We start from the raw sequence: 25,415 nt of genomic DNA on the forward strand, positions 1-25,415 counted from the left end.
TTCAAAAGCAAAGACATTACTTTGCCAACAAAGGTCTGTCTAGTCAAGGCTATGGTTTTTCCAGTGGTCATGTATGGATGTGAGAGTTGGACTGTGAAGAAAGCTGAGCGCCGAAGAATTGATGCTTTTGAACTGTGATGCTGGTGAAGATTCTTGAGAGACCCTTGGACTGCAAGGAGATCCAGCCAGTCCATTCTAAAGGAGATCAGCCCTGGGATTTCTTTGGAAGGAATGATGCTAAAGCTGAAACTCCAGTACTTTGGCCACCTCATGCGAAGAGTTGACTCATTGGAAAAGACTGATGCTGGGAGGGATTGGGGGCAGAAGGAAAAGGGGACGACAGAAGATGAGATGGCTGGATGGCATCACCGACTCGATGGACGTGAGTCTGAGTGAACTCCGGGAGTTGGTGATGAACAGGGAGGCCTGGCGTGCTGCGATTCATGGGGTTGCAAAGAGTTGGACATGACTGAGCAACTGAACTGAACTGAACCGAACTGAACTGAAGCCCTTCTTTTGAGAGAGTTTGAGCCAGTAGGTCTTGACGGGCACCAGGAGCCTGTGTTGGTAACAAGCTACTCAGGTGCCTTATGATTAGAGCATCCTGGGTGAAGGGCCAGTCTGCTCGCTGCTCTGCAGCTCACCATCCATAGATTCTTCCCCAAGTGCCAGGCACCAGCTACTCAACAGTGCTTCTGTTCTCAAAGATAGTGGGAGGTGGTGCTGCCCAGCCTCACCTCTTGATACCTATTAAACTTAAGCAGGTCACAGGACTTCCCTGCGCACACAAATTACATGAAAACCAGAGGGAATAGCTATCGCGTCACTGCTTGGAAAACTCAAAGACTGTTGTGCAAATGTTTGATGTTGTTTTATTGACTCGGCCCTTGCCAGATAGAAATGTGTTTGTATTTCACAAGTATGTGTCACTTGGATACAAAGTAAGGTGTCCCAGGATTCCACCCCAAGGTCCACAATGTTCTGAGCCCTGAGGGCTACCAGGGGCCATAGGCTCTGCTCAGAGATGTGACTGGGAGAAAAGCAAAGCTGGGGGACAGGGATGAGGTCAAGGAAAATGAGAAGCCTGCTGTCTCCTTCCTTACACACTCCTTCCTGTCCTGTGCTTTTTCTGGAGCCCACCTTGTTTTAAGTCCTAGTTATGTTTTATGGGTCACCTCTTCCAGGTAGCCTTCCCTGATTGCAGCTAGGGCATTTTCATTCTTCTATGGGCTTTCACAGTGCTTGGTATATGTCTGTTTCAAGCCCTGCTCATTTCTTGTTAAAACTAAACCCCAATTTCCTCTCTGGGCCACATTCCTAAGCCCTGCCATTGGGGAATTCAAACTTTAGGTTAGTAAAATTTTCAAACTTTAGGTTACTATTATGGATCAGGATATCGGTTTAGAGCTGTTGTTTCCCTAAGGTGTCTAAAAAGAACTACCTGAGGCTTGTGTTTGAGCTAGAGAGGCCAACAAGCCTCTCCCCTGGAAATTCTGATTTCATAGTGCATCTGCTAGGATCTAACTTTTTGATCTGTAAAATGTATACAAGTCACAAAGGACAGCCCTGTGAGGGAGCTCTGTGTCAGGTAGTGAGGTCAGAAAGAGCAGCAAGAAGCCTCTGCCTAAGCTGAGCAGTGAGGGGTGAATACAACTCTGTCATGAAGCAGGCAGAGTCTTTGAGGCGCAAAGGACAAAATGTACATGGTTCTAGGACAAGTCAAAGAATGCAGGGAAGTGAAAGCTCAGGGAAGGGACCCAGAAGTGGCTGGCCTGTGGCTGGAGCCTGGGGATGTGTAGGGGAGTGGCCAGAAAGGGAAAGAAAAGTCACCTACCCCTTGCTAGGGACAGAGCCGGTGACCTTATCTGGGCAGAGAGCCTCTCAAGGTAGCCAAGGCTCCACTGACGACAGCTTGCGTAAAGCTGTTTTTGTGGATATAAGGGCCCATAAGTGCACTAGACAAGTTTCTAGAAAGCATTTTAATGGGAGGTTGAAGGGGGAGTAGAGGGTGCTTAAGCAAAGATTGATCGGCAACACTCCCATGGCCCTTTTTCCAAGAACCCAGACCCTCTCCACCAGCATTTCATTTGGGGAAACACCCTTTATGCCAAGCACTGAGTTGGAGGGTCAGAAACGTCAGACAGCTCTGCCCTAGTAGAAAAGGGAGACACCTTCACAAGTGATTGTAACATAAACAGATATTAGAAGTGCCCCAAACTGTGTGTGATGGGCAGGGCAAGGGCAACCATGTCTGCCCAGGTTAATAAGACATGCTTTTCCAGGGAGAAGGCAGAGGGCCTTAAATGGTTAACATGTTTGACTACTGAGAGTCAATGATGAAAGAGGGAGGGAGGAAGGTTTAAGAAACAAGGGTTTGCAACACACTGAGAGACTGTGCAACGCCGAAGCACAGAATGAAGCTAGAGATGGGGTGGACAGATAGTAAAGGGGCAGGACACCGAGAACCCATGAGCCAAGTGAAGGAGTTTGGATTTGTTGCGGAAACAAAACCCTTAGAAGTTTTTAAGCTGAGGAGTGAGATAATAAAACTGAGATAATAAAAACTGGGTTAGACACAGAGGGCCTAGCCTGACACCCTGTGACGACCTAGAGGGGTGGAAGAGGATGGGGGAAGAGGCTCAAGACGGAGGCTATAAATATATGTGTTTATATACGTATTTATAGCTGATTTGCATTGTTATATGGTATCCTCCAATTTAAAAAAATTTTAAGTGAAAAAAATATGAAAAAGAGATGACTTCTCCATCAGATGGGCAGTATTCTTGGGCTTCCCTTGTGGCTCAGCTGGTAAAGAATCCACCTGCTATGTGGGAGACCTGAATTTGATCCCTGGTTTGGCAAGATCCCCTGGAGAAGGGAAAAGCTACCCACTCCAGTATTCTGGCCTGGAAATTTCCATGGACTGTATTGTCCATGGGGTTGCAAAGAGTTGGACATGACTGAGTGATTTTTACTTTCTCCATCAGACAAAATAACATAAAACACCATCCAAATAAATAAAAGAAAACCATTAAATGCTTAGTATTTGCAACTTGGAAAAAAAAAAAAAACTCGGTTAGAGGATGTTATCTGACAGATGCTGTGGAAGCTGGAGGTATAGAGAATACTTTAAGAGACTGAAGAAAGAATACAACAATGGGTGGATGAGAATAGAGAAATGAAAGGATAACTTTATGATGAATCCTGAATCAGATAATAGAGGTTTTTGACCTTCAACATTCATATGTCCAAGAATAGCCAATTAAGGACCTGGGAGGTTTCTGACAAGGAACTAAGAGCTGGTGGGGGAGAGGCCAGCGCTGTGACCCGCTGCATAAAAGAAACAGCTGGCTTAGCTCCAGACCTGAGTGTTCCTGTCCACACTGCCCTCTTTTGAGGGGATTCCCCCCTCTTTTGAGTCTGTTGTGACCCAGCTGTGTGTTTAGTTTCCATTTTTGCCTCCTCTTCAGGCTCTACCACAGGAGAATAACCTCTCCATTCTAATCAGAAATGAATTATTTATGCTATGAACACGCTGGGTGCCTGCCTAATTTATTTATTTTTCAAATAATACATCTGAATAGGAATTCACAAAAGACAGGGCAAACATAATTCTGGCATAAATGCCAACTGTTGCCTGATTTTAATGATTCCAAGGTACAGAATGGCCTTGTCATTATCCGTGGAGCCCGAAATCTATCTCTGCACACTGGTTAGATGCCAGGTGCCTGCATCTGACGGTCAAGGTTTGCAATATCAGACCCCACCACCTGACCTTTACAATTTTACCTCCTACTCACTAGTCCAAATTCCCACTCATTCATCCCCCAAGGCCTAGGTGACTTCCTCCTCTGTGACGCCATCCCTGGTTCCCTCTTAAGGGGAAAGGCCCCTCATGCTTCTGAATTTTCAGAGTTTTTGCTTTTACAGCCTTCACTGCACTCTAAGCTCCCCCAAGAGAACACAGTGGCACACAGTAGGAACCTCAGCAGAGCATTGGCTGAAATTAGGTAGCACGGCCTCCCACATCACAAGAAGCAGTTAATCAGACCAGCTCAAGCAGTCAGTATCTACAAAGTGCTCTCAGGGGAAGTACACAGGGAGAGCCACCCACCCGGTTTCACTCCAGGAAGTTGCTTATTGGACAAACCCCAAGTAAAGAGCATGTTGTTGTTGTTTAGCTGTAAGTTGTGTCTGACTCTTTTTTGCGACCCTATGGACTGTAGCCAGCCAGGCTCCTCTGTCCATGGAATTTTCCAGGCAAGAATACTGCAGTGTGCTTTCGTTTCCTACTCCAGGGGATCTTCCTCACCCAGGGATGGAACCAGTGTCTCTTGCACCTCCTACATTGGCAGGCAGATTCTTTAGCAATGAGCCACCTGGTAAGCCATCACATATTTGATGATCCTCAAGAGGACCTCGCTCCCAGGCTGACCTTTCCAATTCCTTCGGTCCCTCACATCTGTGTGCCTTCCAGTTGATAAAAGAGTCAGATCATTATTCCCAGTGATTCTTACAAAGGCCAAGGGATGCATGCAAGGCAGGTATTACTTTTCAGAGATCTGGGGCTCAAGGATCGCTATGACTTGACCTAGGCCTCCTAACTCCGACTGCAGTAGAGTCCAAGACGTGCAAGTTGTCTGAAATTGAAGGAAACAGGGCTTTTAAATAATCTGTATATTTTAGAGCACACATATTTGTATATTCTAAAGGTGTTCTGTGAACTGCAGTATCAGTACCTGACAAAAGGCAACTCCAAGCGTTTGATGAAATCTAACCAATGATACAAAGGGTAGTGAGGTGGGGACTTGGAAGGCCTAGGCCCACGTGCAAGCTTGCCATCCACAACTCTCGATTCCCAGTGGTCCTCCCACAGGCTGTGCACTAGCAAAAGCGTTGGCTATTTGTGGCACGGCAAGGCCACCATACACCAAGGGTACGCTATTCCAGCAAGCGGAATCCCAAAGCCTGACGACAGGTGTGATGGGTGACCCTACACCTGCCCTGCGGCGGCGAACCGCTGCCAGGAGTTAGCCGGCATCACCTGACCCTCCGGGGGATTATTGAGAGGTGGTGCGGCCGCGTCTCCCTCACGTGACCGGGCTCGGCGGCGTCGACCGCGTCACGCCCCGCCCAGAGTTCTGGGTCGGTCAAGGTCTGCGCCTGCGCCGGCTCGCAGGCTCACCAACCTGCCGGCGGGCCGCTACCGGGCGTGGAAGCCGGGCGCCCGCGGCGATGGGTGAGTCGGGAGGCAGGCGAAAGGAAAACACGGGATTCCCCCGGCCTCCGCGTGGAGTGAGTGGAAGCACGAAAGAGGCTCTGAGGAGGCCGTCTGCCCGGCCCTCTGGCTCGGTTGCTCGGCGCCCACCCCCGTCCGCGCGCGCGCACTGCCTCCCCTCGGTGCGTCCCGCTGTTCCCGCGCGCGCCATCCCGGGTGGGGTCCGCAGTCGCCGGGGCCAGCTCTACGCTCCCTGCTCTGCCGCCCGCCACCGGGCTTTTCCGGGCTGAGGGCGCCGTCTGGCTGCTGGGAAGAGCCTTTTCGGCAGAGGAGGCTGTGCTTTCATTTGGGCGCGCCCCGGGCGGGGAGGTGCCTCCCGGCGAGCCCTGAGAGCGGGGCGGGGAGGGGCCGGGCTTTGCCTGAGTCCCGGGAGAGCGACGCTGGGACCGCTGAAGGGCCCTTGCTATCTCGGGGCCTGGGATTCCAGGACCTCTGGTTCCGTTGAATGTCAGGGACTGGAGAGGCCTGGACGATCCCGTCCACTCCCCTCCCCTCCCCCTTAACCACAGACCGGGGAAATGGACGCCAGGGAAGCGGTAAGTTAGTTCAGCTACCCGGCCAAACAATGCTTGTTCTGCGACACCATGTTGCTTCGCGTTGCGAGAAACTCCGTTGTACTAGGCTGGTTTTTTTCCGTGATGGTGGGGAAGTGGGGGTGGGCATTGTTGTTAATTGAAAATCTCTGTACCAATTACTAAGCTTAGTAGCTTATCTAGGTGGAGCGTGTCGATGCCCCAGCTGCATTTACGCTTTTCTTTTTTGCCCCTTTCAGCTGTACACATCTGGTCTTAATCCCCACCTGCAAGCAGTGAAACAGAAGCCCTTAAAGTAACTCTGTAGTGCCCTTGTTTTGAAAGAATTCCATAAAATCAAAAGGTGTCAGGACTGGTTGGGCCCGTTAGTGGTTCCAGAGCACAGGTTAGGCACTTTGGATCTGGAGTCACCTCGAGTGCATCCCAGGGAAAGATCACAAGCTGTTACCTTTAAGAGGGAGTGGATTTATCTGGTCTCTCCTTTGGTAGATTAAAGTTAGCCCAGAGAAGTGGAATTTTAAAATTATAGACATTGCTTTGTATTTATAGTAGCAAGATAGTGTCCTAACTAGAACTAGAATCCAGATTAATCTTGTTCTGAATGCTGACTCAGACGTGCTGACTTGTGGGAGTCAACATCCTTTGAGAATAACAGTTGCTTTCTCCCCAGTTTTTGCACAAAGACCTTTGTGCTGGCTCATTTCTCGGTCTTATCCCGTGGACTGTAAATTACAGTGAGCATTTAGACTTTACACTGTTTTCTTCTGCCGCAGAAGTTTAATTGACACTTGGAGTTTAATGAAAGTCAGCTTAATTAACTTTGTTTCCTAATGTTGACATAGGTTGAGTGTTTTAGGTAGCAAACAAATGTAAAATTATGGCAAATAAGTTTTGCAATAAATTGCAAAGAATTATTATCCATGTTAAAGAATTTAAATATATAGATCAGTTTAGCAAAGAAATTTAGTCATGGTCACACTCTAGATAAACACGCAAAATTTTAAATTTTGCTACAGAAGACTATCCTGCACACTAGCCTGCCTTCTGTTGCTAAATTGAGAACCTGTTCACACTATCCTGGTGTATAGGATGAAATGAGGGAGAAAGCTGTAAATCTGTGAAGTCTGGAAAGATTTCATTATGTTCCTTTTTCCTAAGTCCAGGCTTATTTTTTAAAAATCTGAAACCATAAATGTACACATGTTCTTCAGATTTCCTGAAATAATTCAGTACAGTAGTCAAGAAATGACTGGCTTCTATTAGCCACAGATTTCTGTTTGTTTAATAACAGACCCAAAGAGTCATGACAAAACTAATTGAAGTACTTTAATTTGCAAAATTTTGAAAAGTAATGCAAGTACCATTCCAGTCATTAAGGGTGAATGTGAACAAAATTGTGTTGTTCCGGTGTACAAGTATCTTGGTTTGTGTTATCAAGGATGTATATTGTTAAATAGCTTGTAGGTTGTGACTTTATAATTGAGATTGTTATGTGTTTTGTATGTAAAAATGAAATTTTTTTACATTTACAAATTCTCACTGTGTTAATGGCAAATAACATACATGAATCTGGATGTTTTTGTTGATTTTAACATTGGTTATTCCTGAAACTGAAGAAGAGCGAAGCATTACATGGATATAAAGTATTTCTATGCTAAGTTATTTTTAAAATGTTGGTTAATCTTAGATTGACAAAGTGTAGTACTAGTAAGAGTTTGAACTCATGTCTGGCAGCTGAAACGATAAGAAGAAAGGATATAAAAGACTGATCGATTAATAATTATCAAACTCTAGGCCCTGGCAAACTTCTCAAGCGTCTATAGGACAAATTTTCTTTAACTAAAAATGCTGTTGACGCCTTTAATTCGTTAAGAGCACAAAATGTAACCGAAGATCTGTTTTAAACAAATTAAAAAACTGTTGTTGTTTTTTCCAGTTCTCCCAAAGTCAGATTTATGCATACCTGCAAAAGTTGTGTGTGAAGGACAGCTTCATACATGCAGATCATATCCTGACTTAAGGGAGACAGCTGTTGAAAGGGGAGTTAGCACAGTCAGAAACAGGTGAACAAGTTTAAAAATTGAGTCTTCAAATACTACACGGCACAATGCCAATACTATATAAATTACTTTTGGTATGAAGGAGGAAATCTATACAGCTTTTATCAAAAGTGCTTTTCCAGAAAAAGAGTCGAAATAGTGCAATCAGCAGGTCAAGGAGGCCCCAGCTAGATACCAGATGGCAGCTTCTCATATCTGTGCTGGAAAATCCTGTTTATCCTGGATGGACTAAAAGTTCAGAACAGACATTTTAACATTTCTGGCTTCATTTTAAGATCTCAGTTTCTTTCCTCCTCACTTTGTATTTCAGCATGATCCGGCAGAAAGATCGTCACTTTGAAAAGTCTGTGTTTTATTTTCTTTCTGTGGCGAGACTATTATGGAGCCTGGCTACTTCAGGCTTGTGTACATCCATGACCAGTGTCCCACTGTGATCAAAAAACTTAGCAGTGGACTTGGTGAACTTGGCTGCTTGCTGCTGCTTTGTTCTCCCACTAATGAAGGTCAGCCTCAAGGTGTTTTTGTCATTGAACCTTTTCAGACTGGAGGGTAGTTGTCAGATATCAAGGTTCATCCCTGTAGGATCTTTCCTACACAAGAAAGATTCTCATCTCCTGAGCATAAATTAAAGATATGCTGTGATGCATGAACCCTAAATAGGCCTGGACTCTGGAAAGGGTGCATGTCATCCCAAATCAAAGCCACTGTGGTGAAGAACAGGAGATGATACAGATGGTAAGGTAACCACCAATTAGACCAAAACTCTCCATGGAATGGCTTAAAAAGTAATAGTAAAGGTTTTGCTTAAAGCAAAATACATAGCCTTGAACACTCAAATTATGAAACAAAGAATACATAAAAGTAAGAAAATTCCCTTTAAGAAATCAGAAGAAAATAAACCCAGAACAGGAGAAATAAGATGATAAAGAAGAAAAACAAAAGTTTTGAAAACTGAAACATAGTAAAATTGGTAAATTTAAGAACTGGTTCTTTGCTGTGATGAGAGAAATGTAAATTAGGTAAACTGGCTACCCTGCTCAAGAAAAAGGGAATGTAGACACACAAGAGTAAAAGTGTTCTTTTAAATAACAAGTGCCTTATAAAACTAAATAAATCAGACTTTCTCTGTTCTGTCTAGGGAAATCCAGTTATCACAGTTGACTCTGGAAAGTGAACCTAACAGGCCAGTAACAATGGAAGAAATCGAGAAGGTCTTTGTAAAGCTGCCCTCCCCCAAAACACCGGGCCCAGATGGCGTTTCAGGTGACTTCTCTTAACTTTCAAGAAAAAGATAATTATGATAAGATTTAAATTGTTCGCCAGCTTAAAGAAGGAAAAATGACAGAATTCTTTTACAAAGGGAATGGAACGTTGACATCTCAACTTTACATGAAGGTAGTACTGAAATCGGAAACTCAGTATGTTATGAATAATGATGTGAAATTTTAAAATATTAGCAAACTGTAGTGGTACATTATAGGAATATTTCACTGTGGCCAAGTAGGATTGCAAGGGTGACAAATTGTCAAGCAACGCACTAACGTATACACCAAACAAATACATCGGAAAAGAACAATAGTACTTTATCCTTGTCAAGCCATCTGTTGTGCTGTAGATTACTTTCCTGGGTGCTTCCTATGTATTTATTCAATTAATTGGCTGGCCTGTGAGGTAGATAGCATTCTTATTTTGTAAACAAGGAAACTAAGCCATAGGGACATGAAGTAACTTGCTGAAAGTCACACAGTATATACATAGTTCAACTGGGATTTGAACCCAGGCAATTATCTGTACCTGTTAAATGTTACACGGCTCTGTCTCCAGGGTCCATAGGATCCTCTCAGTAGCTTCCTGGAAGCAACTGATCAGAGTTCAAGATAGATTCCTAGGGTAGTGGTGGTGGGAAAGGGTGGAGGTGATCATAAAACAGGAATAAATGTGTATTCCCTTCTCATGTTTGAAAAAACTAAGAGGCCCTTATTAGTTGATTATTAGTGGCCAAAGCAAAAACAACACCCAGTTGTGGATATAATGGGTAATAGAAGTGAAGTCTGATGCTGTAAAGAGAAATATTACATAGGAACCTGGAATGTAAGGTCCATGAATCAAGGCAGATTGAAAGTGGCAAGAGTGAACAGGAGATGGCAAGAGTGAACATCAACATTTTAGGAATCAGTGAACTAAAATGGACTGGAATGGGTGATCTTAACTCAGATGACCATTATATCTAATACTGTGGAAAAAAATCCCTTAGAAGAAATGGAGTAGCCATCATCGTCAACAAAAAGAGTCCAAAATGCAGTACTTGGATGCAATCTCAAAAACGACAGAATGATCTCTGTTCGTTTCCAAGGTAAACCATTCAATATCACAGTAATCCAAGTCTATGCCCCAACCAGTAACGCTGAAGAGGCTGAAGCTGAAAGGTTCTATGAAGACCCACAAGACCTTCTAGAACTAACGCCCAAAAAAGATGTCCGTTTCTTTATAGGGGACTGGAATGCAAAAGTAGGATGTCAAGAGCTACCTGGAGTAACAGGCAAATTTGCCCTTGGAATACAAAATTAAGCAGGTCAAAGGCAAACAGAGTTTTGCCAAGAGAACACACTGGTCATAGTAAATACCCTCTTCCAACAACACAAGAGAAGACTCTAAGCATTGACATCACCAGATAGTCAATATCGAAATCAGATTGATTATATTCTTTGCAGCCAAAGATGGAGAAGCTCTATACAGTCAGCAAAAACAAGACTAGGGGCTGACTGTGGCTCAGATCATGAATTCCTTATTGCCAAATTCAGACTTAAATCGAAGAAAGTAGGGAAAACTGCCGGGGTCCAGCCCCGGCTGATCCAGAGTATTTGAAGGGGAGACAGCGTCAGCGACTATTTATTTATTTATTCATCAAAGATATAAAGAGTAATAGAATGAGGATAGCTCAGTAGGAAAATTCAGTGGAGAAAAGAGGCTGAGTAGCTTGGTTTACGCGGAAAATCAATATAACCCGTGACACCAGGTTAGCTCTGACCATGGAGGCCGCAGGCGCCCTCTTGAATAGCGGAAGGTGCCCCACCTTAGACACCTTCTCGAGTGGGTCTTAGAAGCCCAGGCAAATAAATGGTCGCAGAGGATATCCGCGCTCCAGATGGAGACTCAGCTGGAAATTGAGGGGAAAAATGACATGGGGAGACCAAGCTTTGGTGAGCAAGGCCCGTAGCTTTATTTTCAACAGGGGCTTTTATACCCTAAGTTACACATAGAGGATAATAGGGGATGCAAAGTCAGCAGTTTTTGATCCTTATCAAAAACCAGGGTTTCTTTCCTGCAAATTTATCATATACAAATGGTTTAGGTGATTTACATCATCTTCTGGCCAGAAGGCTTATTAACATTTTATGACTCTTGACAAGGACTTATCAACAAAGACTTATTTTCTCTAAGAGTAATTATTTTAAGGTTTGGCGTCATCTTCCGAAGATAAAATTGCATTCCTATAGGGCGGATGTGTAATGGGTTTACAACAAAGGAAAGGATTTATTACCTTAAGGATCTAAAGTTACTAACACCAAAGCCACTACTTATTTTTTCTACATACCAACTATATTAATTAATACACATTCAAGGATACAATTCAGGGGATGTGGAAAGTTGGCAGCAAGCATTGGCTCATCAATGAAATCTTTTACTCGTTTTATTCTGACAGTTTCTAACTCTCTGAGAGGCTCTAAGCTGTTTGAATATCTTAAGCTTCCCGTGCCTCTCGAGGCTGGGAGACTGTAAACAATCGTATGCATAGCTGTAGGAGTCCGAGTAAACTTGTCAGGCGAGTTAGAGAGCCATCTGAGGGGTTTGGATTTAAACACTCCTAGTTGCCCAGGAACTTTATTAATTGGAGCTGTAAGTTAACTCTTTGACAGAGAGAGCAAGATGGTGGTGGGGGACAGCCCCCAGTAAAGTCAGAGGTGGAGCACAAAGCAATAAAGTAGGCAGACTCTGGTTTTTTGGGGGGGTAGATGCTCGAGAATATCCAGGAGGACTCCTGAGGCTTGATCCCGCCTTTGCGTATGCCAAGCCTCCTTCCTCATGACCTTTGTCATGAGTGGAATGCCTCACCGGCTCCCGGCAGAAAACCACTAGACCATTCAGGTGTGACCTGAATCAGATCCTTTACGATTATACAGTGGAAGTGACAAATACATTGAAGGGATTGATTAGACCTGATAGAGTGCCTGAAGAACTATGAACAGAGGGTCGTGACATTGTACAGGAGGCAGTGATCAAGACTGTCCCCAAGAAAAAGAAATGCAAAAGGCAAGATGGTTGTCTGAGGAGGCCTTACAAATAGCTGAGAAAAGGAGAGAAGCAAAAGGCCAAGGAGAAAAGGAAAGATATACCCATTTAAATGCAGAGTTCAAAAGAATAGCAAGGGAGATAAGAAAGCCTTCCTCAGTGATAAGTGCAAAGAAATAGAGGGAAACAATAGAATGGGAAAAACTAGAGATCTCTTCAAGAAAATTAGAGATACCAAGGGAACATTTCATGCAAAGATGAATACAATAAAGGACAGAAATGGTATGGACCTAACAGAAGCAGAAAATATTAAGAAGGGGTGGCCAGAATACACAGAAGAACTATACAAAAAATATCTTCATGATCCAGATAACCACTGTGGTAGAGCCAAACATCCTGGAATGTGAAGTCAAGTGGGCCTTAGGAAGCATCACTACGAACAAAGCCGGTGGAGCGGATGGAATTCTAGTTGAGTTATTTCAAATCCTAAAAGATGATGCTGTGAAAGTATTGCACTCAATATGCCAGCAAATCTGGAAAACTCAGCAGTGGCCACAGGACTGGAAAAGGTCAATTTTCATTCCAATCCTAAAGAAAGGCAATGCCAAGAATGTTCCGACTACTGCACAAGTGCTCTCATCTCACACACTAGCAAGGTAATGCTCAAAATTCTCCAAGCCAGGCTTCAACAGTACATGAACCGTGAACTTCCAGATGTTCAAGCTGGATTTAGAAAAGGCAGAGGAACCAGAGATCAAATCACCAACATCCGCTGGATCATCAAAACAGAAGAGAGTTCCAGAAAAACATCTCCTTTTGCTTTATTGACTACATCAAAGCCTTTGACTGTGTGGATCACTACAAACTGTGGAAAATTCTTCCAGAAATGTGAATACCAGACCACCTGACCTGCCTCTTGAGAAATCTGTATGCAGGTCAAGAAGCAACAGAACTAGATATGGAACAACAGACCTCGTCCAAGTCGGGAAAGGAGTACGTGATGGCTATATAATGTCACCCTCCTTATTTAACCTATATGCATAGTACATCATGCGAAATGCTGGGCCAGATGAAGCATAGGCTGGAATCAAGATTGCTGGGAGAAATATCAGTAACCTCAGATAGGCAGATGACACCATCCTTATGGCAGAAAGCAAAGAAGGACTAAAGAGCCTTTTGATAAAAGTGGAAGAGGAGAGTAGAAAAGTTGGCTTAAAACTCAGCATTCAGAAAACTAAGATCGTAGCATCCAGTCCCATCATTTCATGACAAATAGATGGGGAAACAATAGAAACAGTGACAGATTTTATTTTTTTGGGCTCCAAAATCACTGCAGATGGTGACTGCAGCCATGAAATTAAAAGATGCTTGCTCCTTGAAAGAAAAGCTATGACCAACCTAGACAGCATATTAAAAAGCAGAGATATTACTTTAGCAACAGAGGTCTGTCTAGTTGAAGCTATGGTTTTTCCAGTAGTCATGTATGGATGTGAGAGTTGGACTATAAAGGAAGCTGAGCACCAAAGAATTGATGCTTTTGAACTGTGGTGTTGGAGAAGATTCTTGAGAGTCCTTTGGACTGCAGGGAGATCCAACCAGTCCATCCTAAAGGAAATCAGTCCTGAATATTCATTGGAATGACTGATGCTGAAGCTGAAACTGCAATACGTTGGCCACCTGATGCGAAGAACCGACTGATCAGAAAAGAACCTGATGCTGGGACAGACTGAAGGCTGGAGGAGAAGGGTTCAGCAGAGGATGAGATGGTTGGATGGCATCACTGACATGAGTTTGAGTAGGCTCCGGGAGTTGGTGCTGGACAGGGAGGCCTGGCGTGCTGTAGTCCATGGAGTCCCAAGGAGTAACATGACTGAGCGACTGAACAGAGTGCTAGAAAAATGGAATCCATTTTTAATGGGAAACAAATTTCCTAGTAAATGGCAGGGGGCAGGGGCTTAAATTATCATTGTAGATGTACTAATTCTTAGAATGAATGCGGAATGAAGTGTTGGGGGTTACAGTGTAATTTGTCAGATGAAATTGCGTAATAGCTCTGGGAAGACATTCTCCAGTTCATGTTTGCAGCCCAGTCCTGAAGATGGGCAGCGAGAGATGGTAAACAGACTACTTGAGTGTGAACAAATTTTACATGGTCTAGTTGATCAGTGAACATTTTTGTATCATGATGACTTGTTTCCCCACATAAACTTGAAACTGCTAGGACTTGGTTATAAACAGTCAGATGATAAGAACTTCATGTTCCTGAAACCACAAACCAGCGTCATGCTTCACATACTGGAGTCCCCACAAATGTCAGAGTGTAAGGATATTTACTATTACCATAGTTCAGTTTTGTTCAGCAAGTACATGCCAATCCCATAAGAAAGATGCATACTATAAAGAGAAGGCAAAGTTGTTTGATATTTTATGTAGTGGAAACGAGCAGATCCACCAAAAAAAACTGAGAAATAGAGGCTGTTGGCCGCCTTTAACCTTAATACACAGAAACTGGTAACTGTTTCATACGCAAAGAGCAGAAAATTAATTGGAAGAAAATAACTCTTTCATAATAGGTGCTAAAAAGGTAAGATACCTGGTCATGAGAAATTTCAAGATCTGTGAACAAAATTTTAAATGCTGCTAAGGTTTCTAAAAAGGAAATAGGAAGAAAGCACATCCTTGTACAGTTTTTTGTTGTTGTTTTTTTTTTAAAGGTTCAATTTAAGAGAAAGTGACAGTTTTTTAAATTTATAAAGTCACTTCTATGAAATTCCAAGATTTTGAGTGAGGAATATGACAAAAATACATTCTAGTTTACCTGGGAACTTAAATGAAAGTGGTAAATGAAAACCACAGAAGTTGTAGAAGGAAGTGTGGATTACTTATAATCCATGTTTATACTTCAAGAATAGTGAAGGCCTTCTGTGGAGCACACAAAACCTAGAAGCCAGAATCAGTAGATGTCATATCAATATTAGGAACTTCAGTATCACAAAAATGATACAAACTGGAGAAAGTATTTGCCACAACTTGGTTAATGTAACTAGGATTGATTTTCTTTAGATAGGAAGAAATCTTACAAATTAACAAACAAAATGCCTTCAGAAAAATGGATAATGTGAAATTTTACAGTAAAAGAAATTCAGATGGTCAATAAAGCATGACCTTCAGATGAAAAATGCTCAATTTTGATCAAAAAATTTCAGTGATAAGTTTTTTTTCACCCATCAGATGGGCAGAAATTACTGTTTAATACATGGTATTGGAAATGGTAGGGAAACTGGGAACTCGCATACACTTGGTGGAAATGTAAATCACAGTAAGGTTTCTGGGGGCAATTTGGCATAGCTTTCAAATTAAAATGTACTGCAGTCCATTCTAAAGATTTTACCCTACAGATAAACTTGTGAGAGTTCACCAGATGTAGTTACAAAGTTGCCCATTGCAGTATTATTTAAAAGGAAAAAAATCATAAACAGTGACCATGAATAGGAGATAGAATAAATTACATATATCCATTTGATAAACTACTATATGACCATTCAAAACACTGGGGTGTCTGCTGCTGTTAGCGGATTTTTAAATGATGGAGAGGTTGGTGGGGATGAGATGGAATGTGTGATTAGAGTCAGGCTGACTAGTAAAGAGGGTTTGTCAGTGGTCAGGCAGGAGATGAAGAGGACCTGGGCTAGGGCAGTGAGCCTGGAGGAGAGGACATATGTGTATTTCATTAATTACACTTTTATTTTTCTCTTAAGAAATATCTTTTTTAAATTGTGTTTTTTTAGTTTATTTTATTGAAGCATGGTTGATTTACAATGTTATTTTCTACAGCAAAGTAATTCCATTATCTATCTCTATATATGTATATATACATTCTCTTTCGTATTTATTACCATTGTGGTTTATCACAGGATATTGAACATAATTTCCTATGTATATGGTAGGATCTTGTTTATCCATTCTCTATATAATAGCTTGCATCTGCTAATCCTAAACTGCTGCTCCATCCCTCTCCCAGCCCCCTCAGCAACCACAGTTTTTACCGTCCCTTAATTCCCCATCGTGATAGTACTAAGCAGCATTTAGAGATAAGTCCCAGTCCTCCAGCCTCTGCCAGAGGTGACGTTTGTTCAGGTGAACACAGTGTTTGGTGTCCAGGGGTAGTGTGGCTGCTCTGGTGATGGGAGCAAACAGTGAGAAGTTAGGGCCCTGGCGCTGTCTCCTTTTACAGGTGTGACCAGCTGACAGCAGGGAGAAGAGCTGACTCCTTTTATTACCTTCTTAAGGCAGGCTTTCCTTGGAGAAGGAAATGGCAGCCTACGCCAGTATTCTTGCCTGGAGAATTCCATGGACAGAGGGGCCTGGCAGGCTACAGTCCATTGGGCCTGCAGTGGTTTCCAGGCATAATTTTTCTCAACTGAGGGCATGTTTATCTTTTCTAATAGAAATGTGATAGCAAGCCAGCTCCAACTGCAAACAGCCATTGGGCTAGAGCATATAGATGTCACATTTTCTTCTTAATGTAGTCTGTCTTCTGGGAGAAGGGCACACAGATCTTGGTATAACATGCCTAAGGAAAATAGTCTTATTTCTATTGGCTTCACATGAGAAAGGGAAAAACAAACCATAATAGCATCAGAGGGTCTTGGTATCATCATGAGGGTTTCTGGTAACGCAGGGCCTAGCCAGCTTTTGTGTTACTGACTGCCACTCATGCATCTCCCTCCACAGTAAGCTCCAGCCAGACATACTCCTAAGGAATGTGATCCTGCTGCTCCTTTGATACGGGGCTTCCATTTTAGCCTGTGCTGCCTTTGGCCAAAATGTGCTTCACCCTTACGTACAACCAGAGTCCTATTCACCTTGCAGAGCCCTGCCCAGAAGTCATAGCCCACCCTGTCTTTCCCTCCGGACAGCTAATTAATGGCCCCTTCCTCTATGGGGCCATATACCTTGTACACGTCCCTGTGGTTGCATTTATCACACTGTGATCCAGTCATTTTCATGTTGTATCTCCCCTGAGGCCAAGGTCGTTTTTTATCCCTAACCTCTGAACGTTACAGGAGTTGAATAAATTGATTGAATTAAAATAAAATCGCTTAATAGACTGAGGAGACCAGTGTAAAAGCAGGCAAAGAAGAAGGAATTCCTAACAGAAGTAAATGAAAATAACATCTTGATAATGTTATCATGCGAGTCTGAATAAAGCAAACAGAAGAACACAGTTCAGAACTCGCTGTGTCCCCAGCATAGTACTGGGACCTGGCTCTTGTACTCTGCAGCTGACTTCTGCCCAGAGCGCGGGTGGGCAGCCATGGCTGGTTACACGTGTGGAAGCAGCCTCAAGGAGGCACAGCAATTTGCCTTTGGTCACTTGGGAACTTATCACGTCCCCCTGTCGGCCTTTTGTCCTCCTGGTTAGACCTTTAGATTTATCACTGTCTCCAGCTAATTCAACCTGAAAAATATAGAATAGGAAAATATAGCATTATTATTAAATCAGAAAATAGAAAACTAATTTTGGCTTTCTATTTCTTATCTAAATATATTAATGAAAACGTGATTGTGCCATGTCAATAAAAGTATTCTCCCTTATTTTTTATTTTTTCTGTGATACTTTATTGATCAAAAGAAGGACTCGCTGCTATCCAACACTTAACACCATTAAAAATTCAAATTAATATACTGAGCCTTAAGTGTAAATACTCCTTCATTTTTAGTACCTGTATGACATCCTGTCAGTTGGCTACGTCTTCATCTATGCAGTGTGTGCCTTTCTGTTCCACATTTTAATTTTGACTCTGTATTTCTGTTAAGAGCACTGTCGTACTTGTCCTGTAGATGAGTCTTTGTGTACCTCTTCTATTAATAACTATTTCCCTAGGCTGTATTTCTAGAAGGAAAATTAGAATCGTGTAGGTGTGTTCTATATTTTCTGTCACATGTCTGTGGCTTCTGCACGTGTGAACTGAACATACGCTTCCTGATTGTGCGCCTCACTCTGCACTCTGCTCTACCTTCACGTGATGACATTTCTCTTTAACACCTTTTGTCCTGAATGGTTAGCAGTTCACAGCAGCATGTGTGTGGTATGGGGAGGAAAGAACAATAAATTTGTTTGGGAAGGGGGGTGGTTTTATTTTGGTCATATGTCAAAGACCTAGATGGTTTATTATGTGGCCTGTTTTATTCTTGTAATTACTTATAATTGAAACCCTTATATGTATTCTTTTCTAGGTATGTGGTTAAAAAAAGAAAAAATGTATCCTAAGATTTACCATCTTAACCAATTTTAAGTATAAATTCAATTACATTAAGTGTATTTACATTGTTATAAAACAGATCTCCAGAAGTTTTCATCTAGCAGAACTGAAACTGTACACATTACTGAATAGTATAACTTTGTTCCCACCTCCCCCAGCCTCTGGTAACCACCATTCTTTCCACTTTTCGTCTCTATGAATTTGACTACTTTAGGTACTTGTGTAAGTGGAATTACGTGGTTATTTGTCCTTTTATAACTGGCTTATTTCCCCTTATCCTTACAGTTGATTCATGTTGTAGCATATAACAGGATTTCCTTCCTTTTTAAGGCTACATAATATTCTCTTGTGCGAATATACCACGTTTTGTTTATGCATCCAGACACTGGGGTTGCTTTCACCTCTTGGCTCTGTGAATAGTTCTGTGAACTTGAATGTGCAGACATCTCTTGGAAACCTTGCGATGAATTCTTTTGGATGTGTGCCCAGAAGTGGGATTGGTGATGGTATCATATGGTAGTTCTGTTTTTAATTTTTTGAAGAACTGCCATACTGTTTTCCATTGTGGTTACACCATTTTACATCCCCACTAAACAGTTGTTCTTTTCTTTTCTAATAGCAGTTGTCCTAATGAGTATGAGGTCTTCATTTGCATTTCTCTGACAATAAGTGATATTGAGCATCTTCTTGTATGTCTGTTGGTCATTTTGTATATCTTTGGAAAAATGTCTGTTCAAGCCCTTTGCTTGTTTTTAATTAGGTTGTAGATGACGGGCAAGGAGTAATCTGGCTCTTTTTAGAAAGCGTATTTATTCCAGGGGTAGGACCTTGCCTTCATTCTATTCAGTGGGCTAAGCCTATGTATTTAGGCTTCAGATCTTTTTCAGCATGGTCTGGTACAGCCAGTCTGTCCCAGGACAGCCTACCAAAGTCACTGCCATCTGTGGTGTGACAACAGGAACATAAACTCTGGAGGCAGACTTCAAGATGCCAGCTCCACCAGTTACTAACTGTATCTTGGATGAAGGGGATATTGGTTTTTCATTTGTAAAACTGGGAATGTAATGTTTATGGAGTTGTTTTTGAGAATTAAATATGTGAAGAGTGTATAGTATATACCTGCAGGCTGTCTTTGACCCTGTTCTCCCAGCCTCCACTTCACAAAGTATATACTTGCTGTCCCTTACCTGTGTTCCCACAGTAGATATTTATCATAGAAGGTAGTACACTGAAGTGATTGTCTACCTTGGCAGTCCTCTGTTAGATTGCAAGTTCCTTGTCTTTGAATCTGTAGCACTTAGCAGAGGACCTAGTTTACAGTAGATACTAAGTAAGTGTTAGCAAACAGAATGATCGAATGTGTGTCTTGTTATTTTATTACTTACAAGAGCCCTTTGAATCTGTTTCAGAAGGATAATCGCATGTACCATTATGTAGTTTAGGCATTACATATGATCTAGTCCAGTGGTTCTCAAATTTTTTGGTCCCTTTACAAACTTAAAAAAATTTTGTGGAACCTGCCCCCGCCCCAGCCAAAGAGCCTTTATTTGTATGGATTAATATTCATGGTCTTAGAAATAAAAACAAAATTTTTAAATATTTATTAATTCACTTTAGAATAACAGCAATAAACCCATTACATGTTAACATAAGCAACATGTTTTCATGAAAAATAATTATTTTCCCTCCCCCAGAATTAATGAGAAATATGTTTTACAGTTTTGTAAGTCTCTTTAATGTCCGGCTTAAAAGGTCAGTGGCATCTCATATCTACCTCTGCATTTGATCTGTTGTGGTAAATTGATTTAGTTGAAGTATATGCAGAAAATCCAGCCTTACGCAGATATGTAGCTGGAAAAAGGAGGACCCCGTGGACTGCTGAAAGGGCCTCAGGCCGCCCCCCTCCCCAAATGTAATAGAGTCAAAAAATTGGAGGAAGGATTAGGGGAATTTTTCATATGTTTAGTACTGTATATAAAGGTTTACCTATTATCATTTTGTTGTTTGTAGGTTAGAAAAGTCCTTTGTGACGGAGAAAGATCTTAAGCAACATGATGGATTCAGAAGCTCATGAAAAGAGGCCCCCAATCCTAACATCTTCAAAGCAAGATATAGCACCTCATATTGCAACTGTTAGTGAAATGAAGCATTACCTGTGTGGCTGCTGTGCAGCATTCAACAACATAGCAATCACATTTCCCATTCAGAAGGTTCTCTTTCGGCAACAGCTGTATGGAATCAAAACCCGGGATGCGATACTTCAGTTGAGGAGGGACGGATTTCGAAACTTGTATCGCGGAATCCTCCCCCCATTAATGCAGAAGACAACCACACTGGCACTTATGTTTGGTCTATATGAGGATTTATCTTGCCTTCTCCGTAAGCATGTCAGTACCCCAGAGTTTGCAACCCGCAGCATGGCCGCAGTCCTTGCAGGGACAACAGAAGCAATTTTCACTCCACTGGAAAGAGTCCAAACATTGCTTCAGGACCACAGGCATCATGACAAATTTACAAACACTTACCAGGCTTTCAAGGCACTGAAATGCCATGGAATTCGAGAGTATTATCGAGGCTTGGTGCCCGTTCTCTTCCGTAACGGATTCAGCAATGTCCTTTTTTTTGGCCTTCGAGGTCCCATAAAGGAGCACCTGCCTACAGCAACGACTCACAGTGCTCATTTGGTCAATGATTTTATCTGTGGAGGCCTGTTGGGTGCCATGTTGGGAATCTTGTTTTTTCCAGTTAATGTTGTAAAAACTCGCATGCAGTCTCAAATCGGTGGGGAATTTCAGTCTTTCCCCAAGGTTTTCCAAAAAATCTGGCTAGAACGGGACAGGAAACTGACAAACCTTTTCCGAGGTGCCCATCTGAATTACCATCGGTCCCTCATCTCTTGGGGCATAATTAATGCAACTTATGAGTTCTTGTTAAAGATTATATGAAAGAAATTGGTTCAGTGCCATTTGTCGACTGAATAGACCTAAGATGGATGCAATTTGGCCTTGTTTCTAATGGGCCAAATACAAATTGGTGTCCACATCCAGGGCACAGTGAATTCTGGGCAAAGCTATTTTCCTTAAGCCCCAGCAAGTTCAGAATAAATGGTTTCAGTAGGAAAATTTAAAGGTTTTTTTTTTTTTTTTTTTTGAGCGGGGTGGGATTTTTTAAATCATTATCTGAGACCTTTAGGCTAGTTGCCTTATTACTAGCTGCTCTCATAGCTTTTGACAAGGAAACAAACAGCCAAGGTATGATTCTCTTTTCCAGAAGTCTTCTGTACTGAAACATAAGTGGCCATGACCAGCCAGAGAAAAGGCTCTTAGGGTCCCATGAATTCTCAAACTTACTTCTGTTACTCCATTTCTTGCTTCTCTGCTCTTAGGAGGAATTGCAAAGGGTAGTTTTTGTGAACTTAAGCATGTACATGGTAGAACAATGGAGCAGAACAGAGAAGAAAAATAGTTTATTATGTGTAGGCTTTTCATGATAAATTGCTTGTATTCATTTTGAAACTAAGCACCTCTTGTGATGTTCATTATCTGAGTTATTTGTCTAGACATGGTAGACTCAAGCATCTAAGGTTTGCTTTCTAGGGTTGAAAGTTTTCTCTGTAGTTCTGAACGTGACTTTAAACCTTTCCAAAATATTTTTATATTTCACTTATTTCATTGCCAAAAGATCTGGAGACTTAAATTTTGTTAATTTTGTTTCATCCCATTAAGTTTCATATTGCAGGTATCCCCCACTTTTCCAGAGTTTCTTTTATGCCACTTTGCTTTTACATAAGACCTACATTAGTACCTATTTTCACTAACCAAAAGTTGATTTTTGCTTTTACAAAAAGTAATTGCTTCTTCACTTTATACCATTTCGACTTACAAAAGGTTTCATGGGAATGCAGGGGAAACCTATAATTGTATTTCAGATCTAGCTCTGTTAAGCTCAACTTCTTTGAATTGTTTTTGCCAACTTAGTGAAGAACTTCGAAGTTTTTTTTCATTTTTCCTTTGAGTATTAGTTTGTTGTTTTCAAGTATCCTATTCTCTTGAAACTCTCTTTAAAAAACAACAAAAGTGCTTCCGTTGTATTTTGGAAGTCTGTTAATCGGACCTCAGGTTTTTTTTTTCTGGTTTCTAAGTGTTCCAGAGAAGGAGGAGAAAAAACTCAGGATAACTTTCACCCACAGTGTTAAGCTGTCTTTTTTATTTTACTCTTGGAAATAGAAACTTCTGTTAGGATCTTTACATTTTGGGAACTCAGTTTTACCATTTTATCATTTAAATAGTAAGACAGTTTAAGAGGATAAGGCTTAAATAAAGATATTTGAAATATTTTAAATTCAAGAAGTTGGTGATCGCTGGGTAGCATAGTTATCCCTTACCTAACAGACAAAAATTTGCTTGTCAGAGGAATCAGATTTTAAAATATTTTCTTCCAGATAAAAAAGCAAAGTGGTTCTTTCAGTTGGTATTGAATAACTAGTAAAACATACCAGATACCCTAGAAAAATGGTTAATCAGTTTTTTAAAAATCCACATCTGTAAGTATTATGTAGTTAAGATTGCTTTCTAGCATTTGACATGGGCAGAGCACCTAGCTGTTATCACCAGTTTTTCATCTTTCTGGATAATTGCATGTGAATATGTGCACATGCTGACCAAAATAAACCCAGGGCCTCAAATGATAGTTTACTCAGTTTCTGGACAGATAGTCCAACAAAGATGTTTACCTCTCAGTGCAGGATGGCTGGTCAGGTGACAGGACCATCGTCCTTCCGGCTGTGAAGGGTCGGGGGCGGCGTCAGGTGTTTGCCAGGTGGTAATGAAGCTCGCCAGCTTTACAGAGGCTCTTTGGGAATGTTGTGCTGGAAATGGCAGTTTATTCTAGAAACGAGGTGCAGGTGCAAGGATTTGAGAAAATAAGAATTTAACGCCAAATGAGAGTAGCATCTTTTGGCCTATGGAACAGTCAGGATTTAAAACAGATTGAATTTCAGGGATGGGTGGCAAAGGCACTGTGGTGCCTGAACCTCTCGTTCTCTTGTGTGTCCCACGCTCGGGGGCATATCTGGGTGCTCAGCGTGTGGTGGGCGAGTCAGCCTGGGGTCACGCCCTGGCCCTGACTCTCCTGGCGTTCAGTTCTACAGGGCTTCCTTTTGCCTATACACTCCATGTAGGTGATAGAAATCTAAATTCTAAAGCACTTTTGTGAAATAGAAGTGAAGTGAGAATTGGAAGGCTGCTTTGGTTTCTGCTATCTCAAACGTGGCATTTAAAAACAATAAATATTTTTTAATGAATTTAACTCACTTTATTGATTTCTTTGTCACTTTTTACAGCTTTTGAAGACCAAACTGCAAATACATTACCAGGGATGGTTTTGTGTTGTCCTGTAGTTTCTTAAATTTGACAGAAAACTCAACAGAACTTTTGGTAGCCAACAGCTTTGTCTGAAATTTAAAAGAAGTCAAAATGTGTTATTAGTAAGTAAGAGATTCTAACTATTGTTTTTACCTTCAGTGTGAACTAGTATGGTAATAATTTTGAAAAGGCAAATAATGATCGAATGACTTTATCTGAAAAGCTTTAAAAGTGGCCTTTCTGTTACATATGTGGTGCAGACGGCTCAGAGCACAGGGCAGTTCGGGTCTTGCCTCCTATACTTCATTCTGATGCCACCAGAAATATGTTATAGAGTCTATACTAAACACCCTTAGAGTGGTATGAGCCCTCAGGACTGCACTACAGAGTAAACACAACCTCTATATGGTGGCAAGTGTGTCTTCATTTCTTTAGTGGTCGGAGATAGTTGGTGCTTTTGTCTCAATAGTTAATATTACATAACCTGCTATATATTGTGAACTGTGCAATGAAACAGAACTGTGTGTATATAATCAGCTTTGGAGACCTGAAATTCCCTAGCTTGATAACATGGTGAGACTCAGTTATCAGGCAATACAGACCTTAAGATGACGACGACGGTGGTCCTGGAGGCCTTCACGGTAAGCCAGTCATACTGACCAAGACTATTCAGTGTAGGTGAAGTACTGTCGTGTGAGGGGTATGCAGTCAAAATGAAGGTGCAGTGGCGATCACATTTAAAGACAGGGTAAGCACTCAGACTTGACTCTTTGAAAATAATCTGTTTTCTCATGTGCTTATAAATGAGTATCAAAGACTTGAATAGGCATTCTCCTTAAATTTGAGGATTTTTAGTTTTTAATGCTGCCTTTTTGCCTAATACTGAATATATGCTTGCCTAAATGGCTCCCAAATTGTGGGGGAGTCTCTGTATGTTTCCTTTTTTAAAGTTTCATTATTAAAAGTGGTTAAGCACACAAAGCTGGTTTTGTTTGATATTTTCAGTTTTGTGACTATATCAGTTTAAATGAAATTCTGTTAAATGTTTCAGAGGTAATGTGCTTCTTTTGGTATTTCTGTTTGGAATAAAGTTGTTTTTTTTTTTTTAAAGTCCTTTCTATTTGGTCTTCTCTTGTGGTTGGGTTACGGTTACTAGCACTTTCCTTTCTGTAGTAGGTTAGTCTCTCAGTCTTTTTCTTGGTAGAACATTTAGCATGCTACCTTGACTCTTAGTGACTCCACCTCATAACTTTGTAGGTAAAACAGTTCTTCATTGATCCATTTTGTTTGGTCAAGAAAAGTTAGTTAGTTTTGGTCAAGAAAAATAAGTTTCTTTTCAAAATAGGTTGACTGCAAAGCATTTTTTTTCTTTTTAAGGATTTTTCCAAATAAACTTTTCCCTTATTGAGTATAAACTGTCTTGCTAAATTCAGCTTATTAATACTTTGTATTATAATAATGTATCTTCAGGTCATGCTTATTCCCAAGCTAAATGGTCTGGATATGGGTGCTTTCTGAGCTTTTTATATCTGCTTTTCATTTTGCTTGTTTCTGTTAGGAGACTGTGAAATCATATGAGCTACACTGTTGGTTTACACATTACATTGTAAGGCGCTCCCTGACCC

General features: G+C 41.5%; 1 protein-coding gene across 7 annotated transcripts; it reads left to right on the forward strand.

Moving 5' to 3' along the window:
* Positions 1–4,971: 4,971 nt before the first annotated feature.
* SLC25A51 (solute carrier family 25, member 51) lies at positions 4,972–24,766 on the forward strand. 7 transcript variants are annotated; one of them, XM_010847074.1, is made up of 3 exons: positions 5,120–5,400; positions 9,010–9,134; positions 20,438–24,766. In XM_010847074.1, the coding sequence occupies exon 3, from the start codon at positions 20,479–20,481 to the stop codon at positions 21,370–21,372; it is 894 nt and encodes a 297-aa protein (XP_010845376.1). In that variant the 5' UTR covers positions 5,120–5,400; positions 9,010–9,134; positions 20,438–20,478; the 3' UTR covers positions 21,373–24,766. The 7 variants fall into 7 exon arrangements, with proteins under 7 accessions (XP_010845377.1, XP_010845378.1, XP_010845376.1 ...); XM_010847072.1 differs by having other exon boundaries at positions 5,120–5,239; XM_010847073.1 differs by lacking the exon at positions 5,120–5,400 and adding an exon at positions 5,415–5,814.
* Positions 24,767–25,415: the final 649 nt, after the last annotated feature.

This window comes from Bison bison, unplaced genomic scaffold (assembly GCF_000754665.1).
Source record: "Bison bison bison isolate TAMUID 2011002044 unplaced genomic scaffold, Bison_UMD1.0 scf7180017864243, whole genome shotgun sequence".
NCBI classification, from domain to species: domain Eukaryota; kingdom Metazoa; phylum Chordata; class Mammalia; order Artiodactyla; family Bovidae; genus Bison; species Bison bison.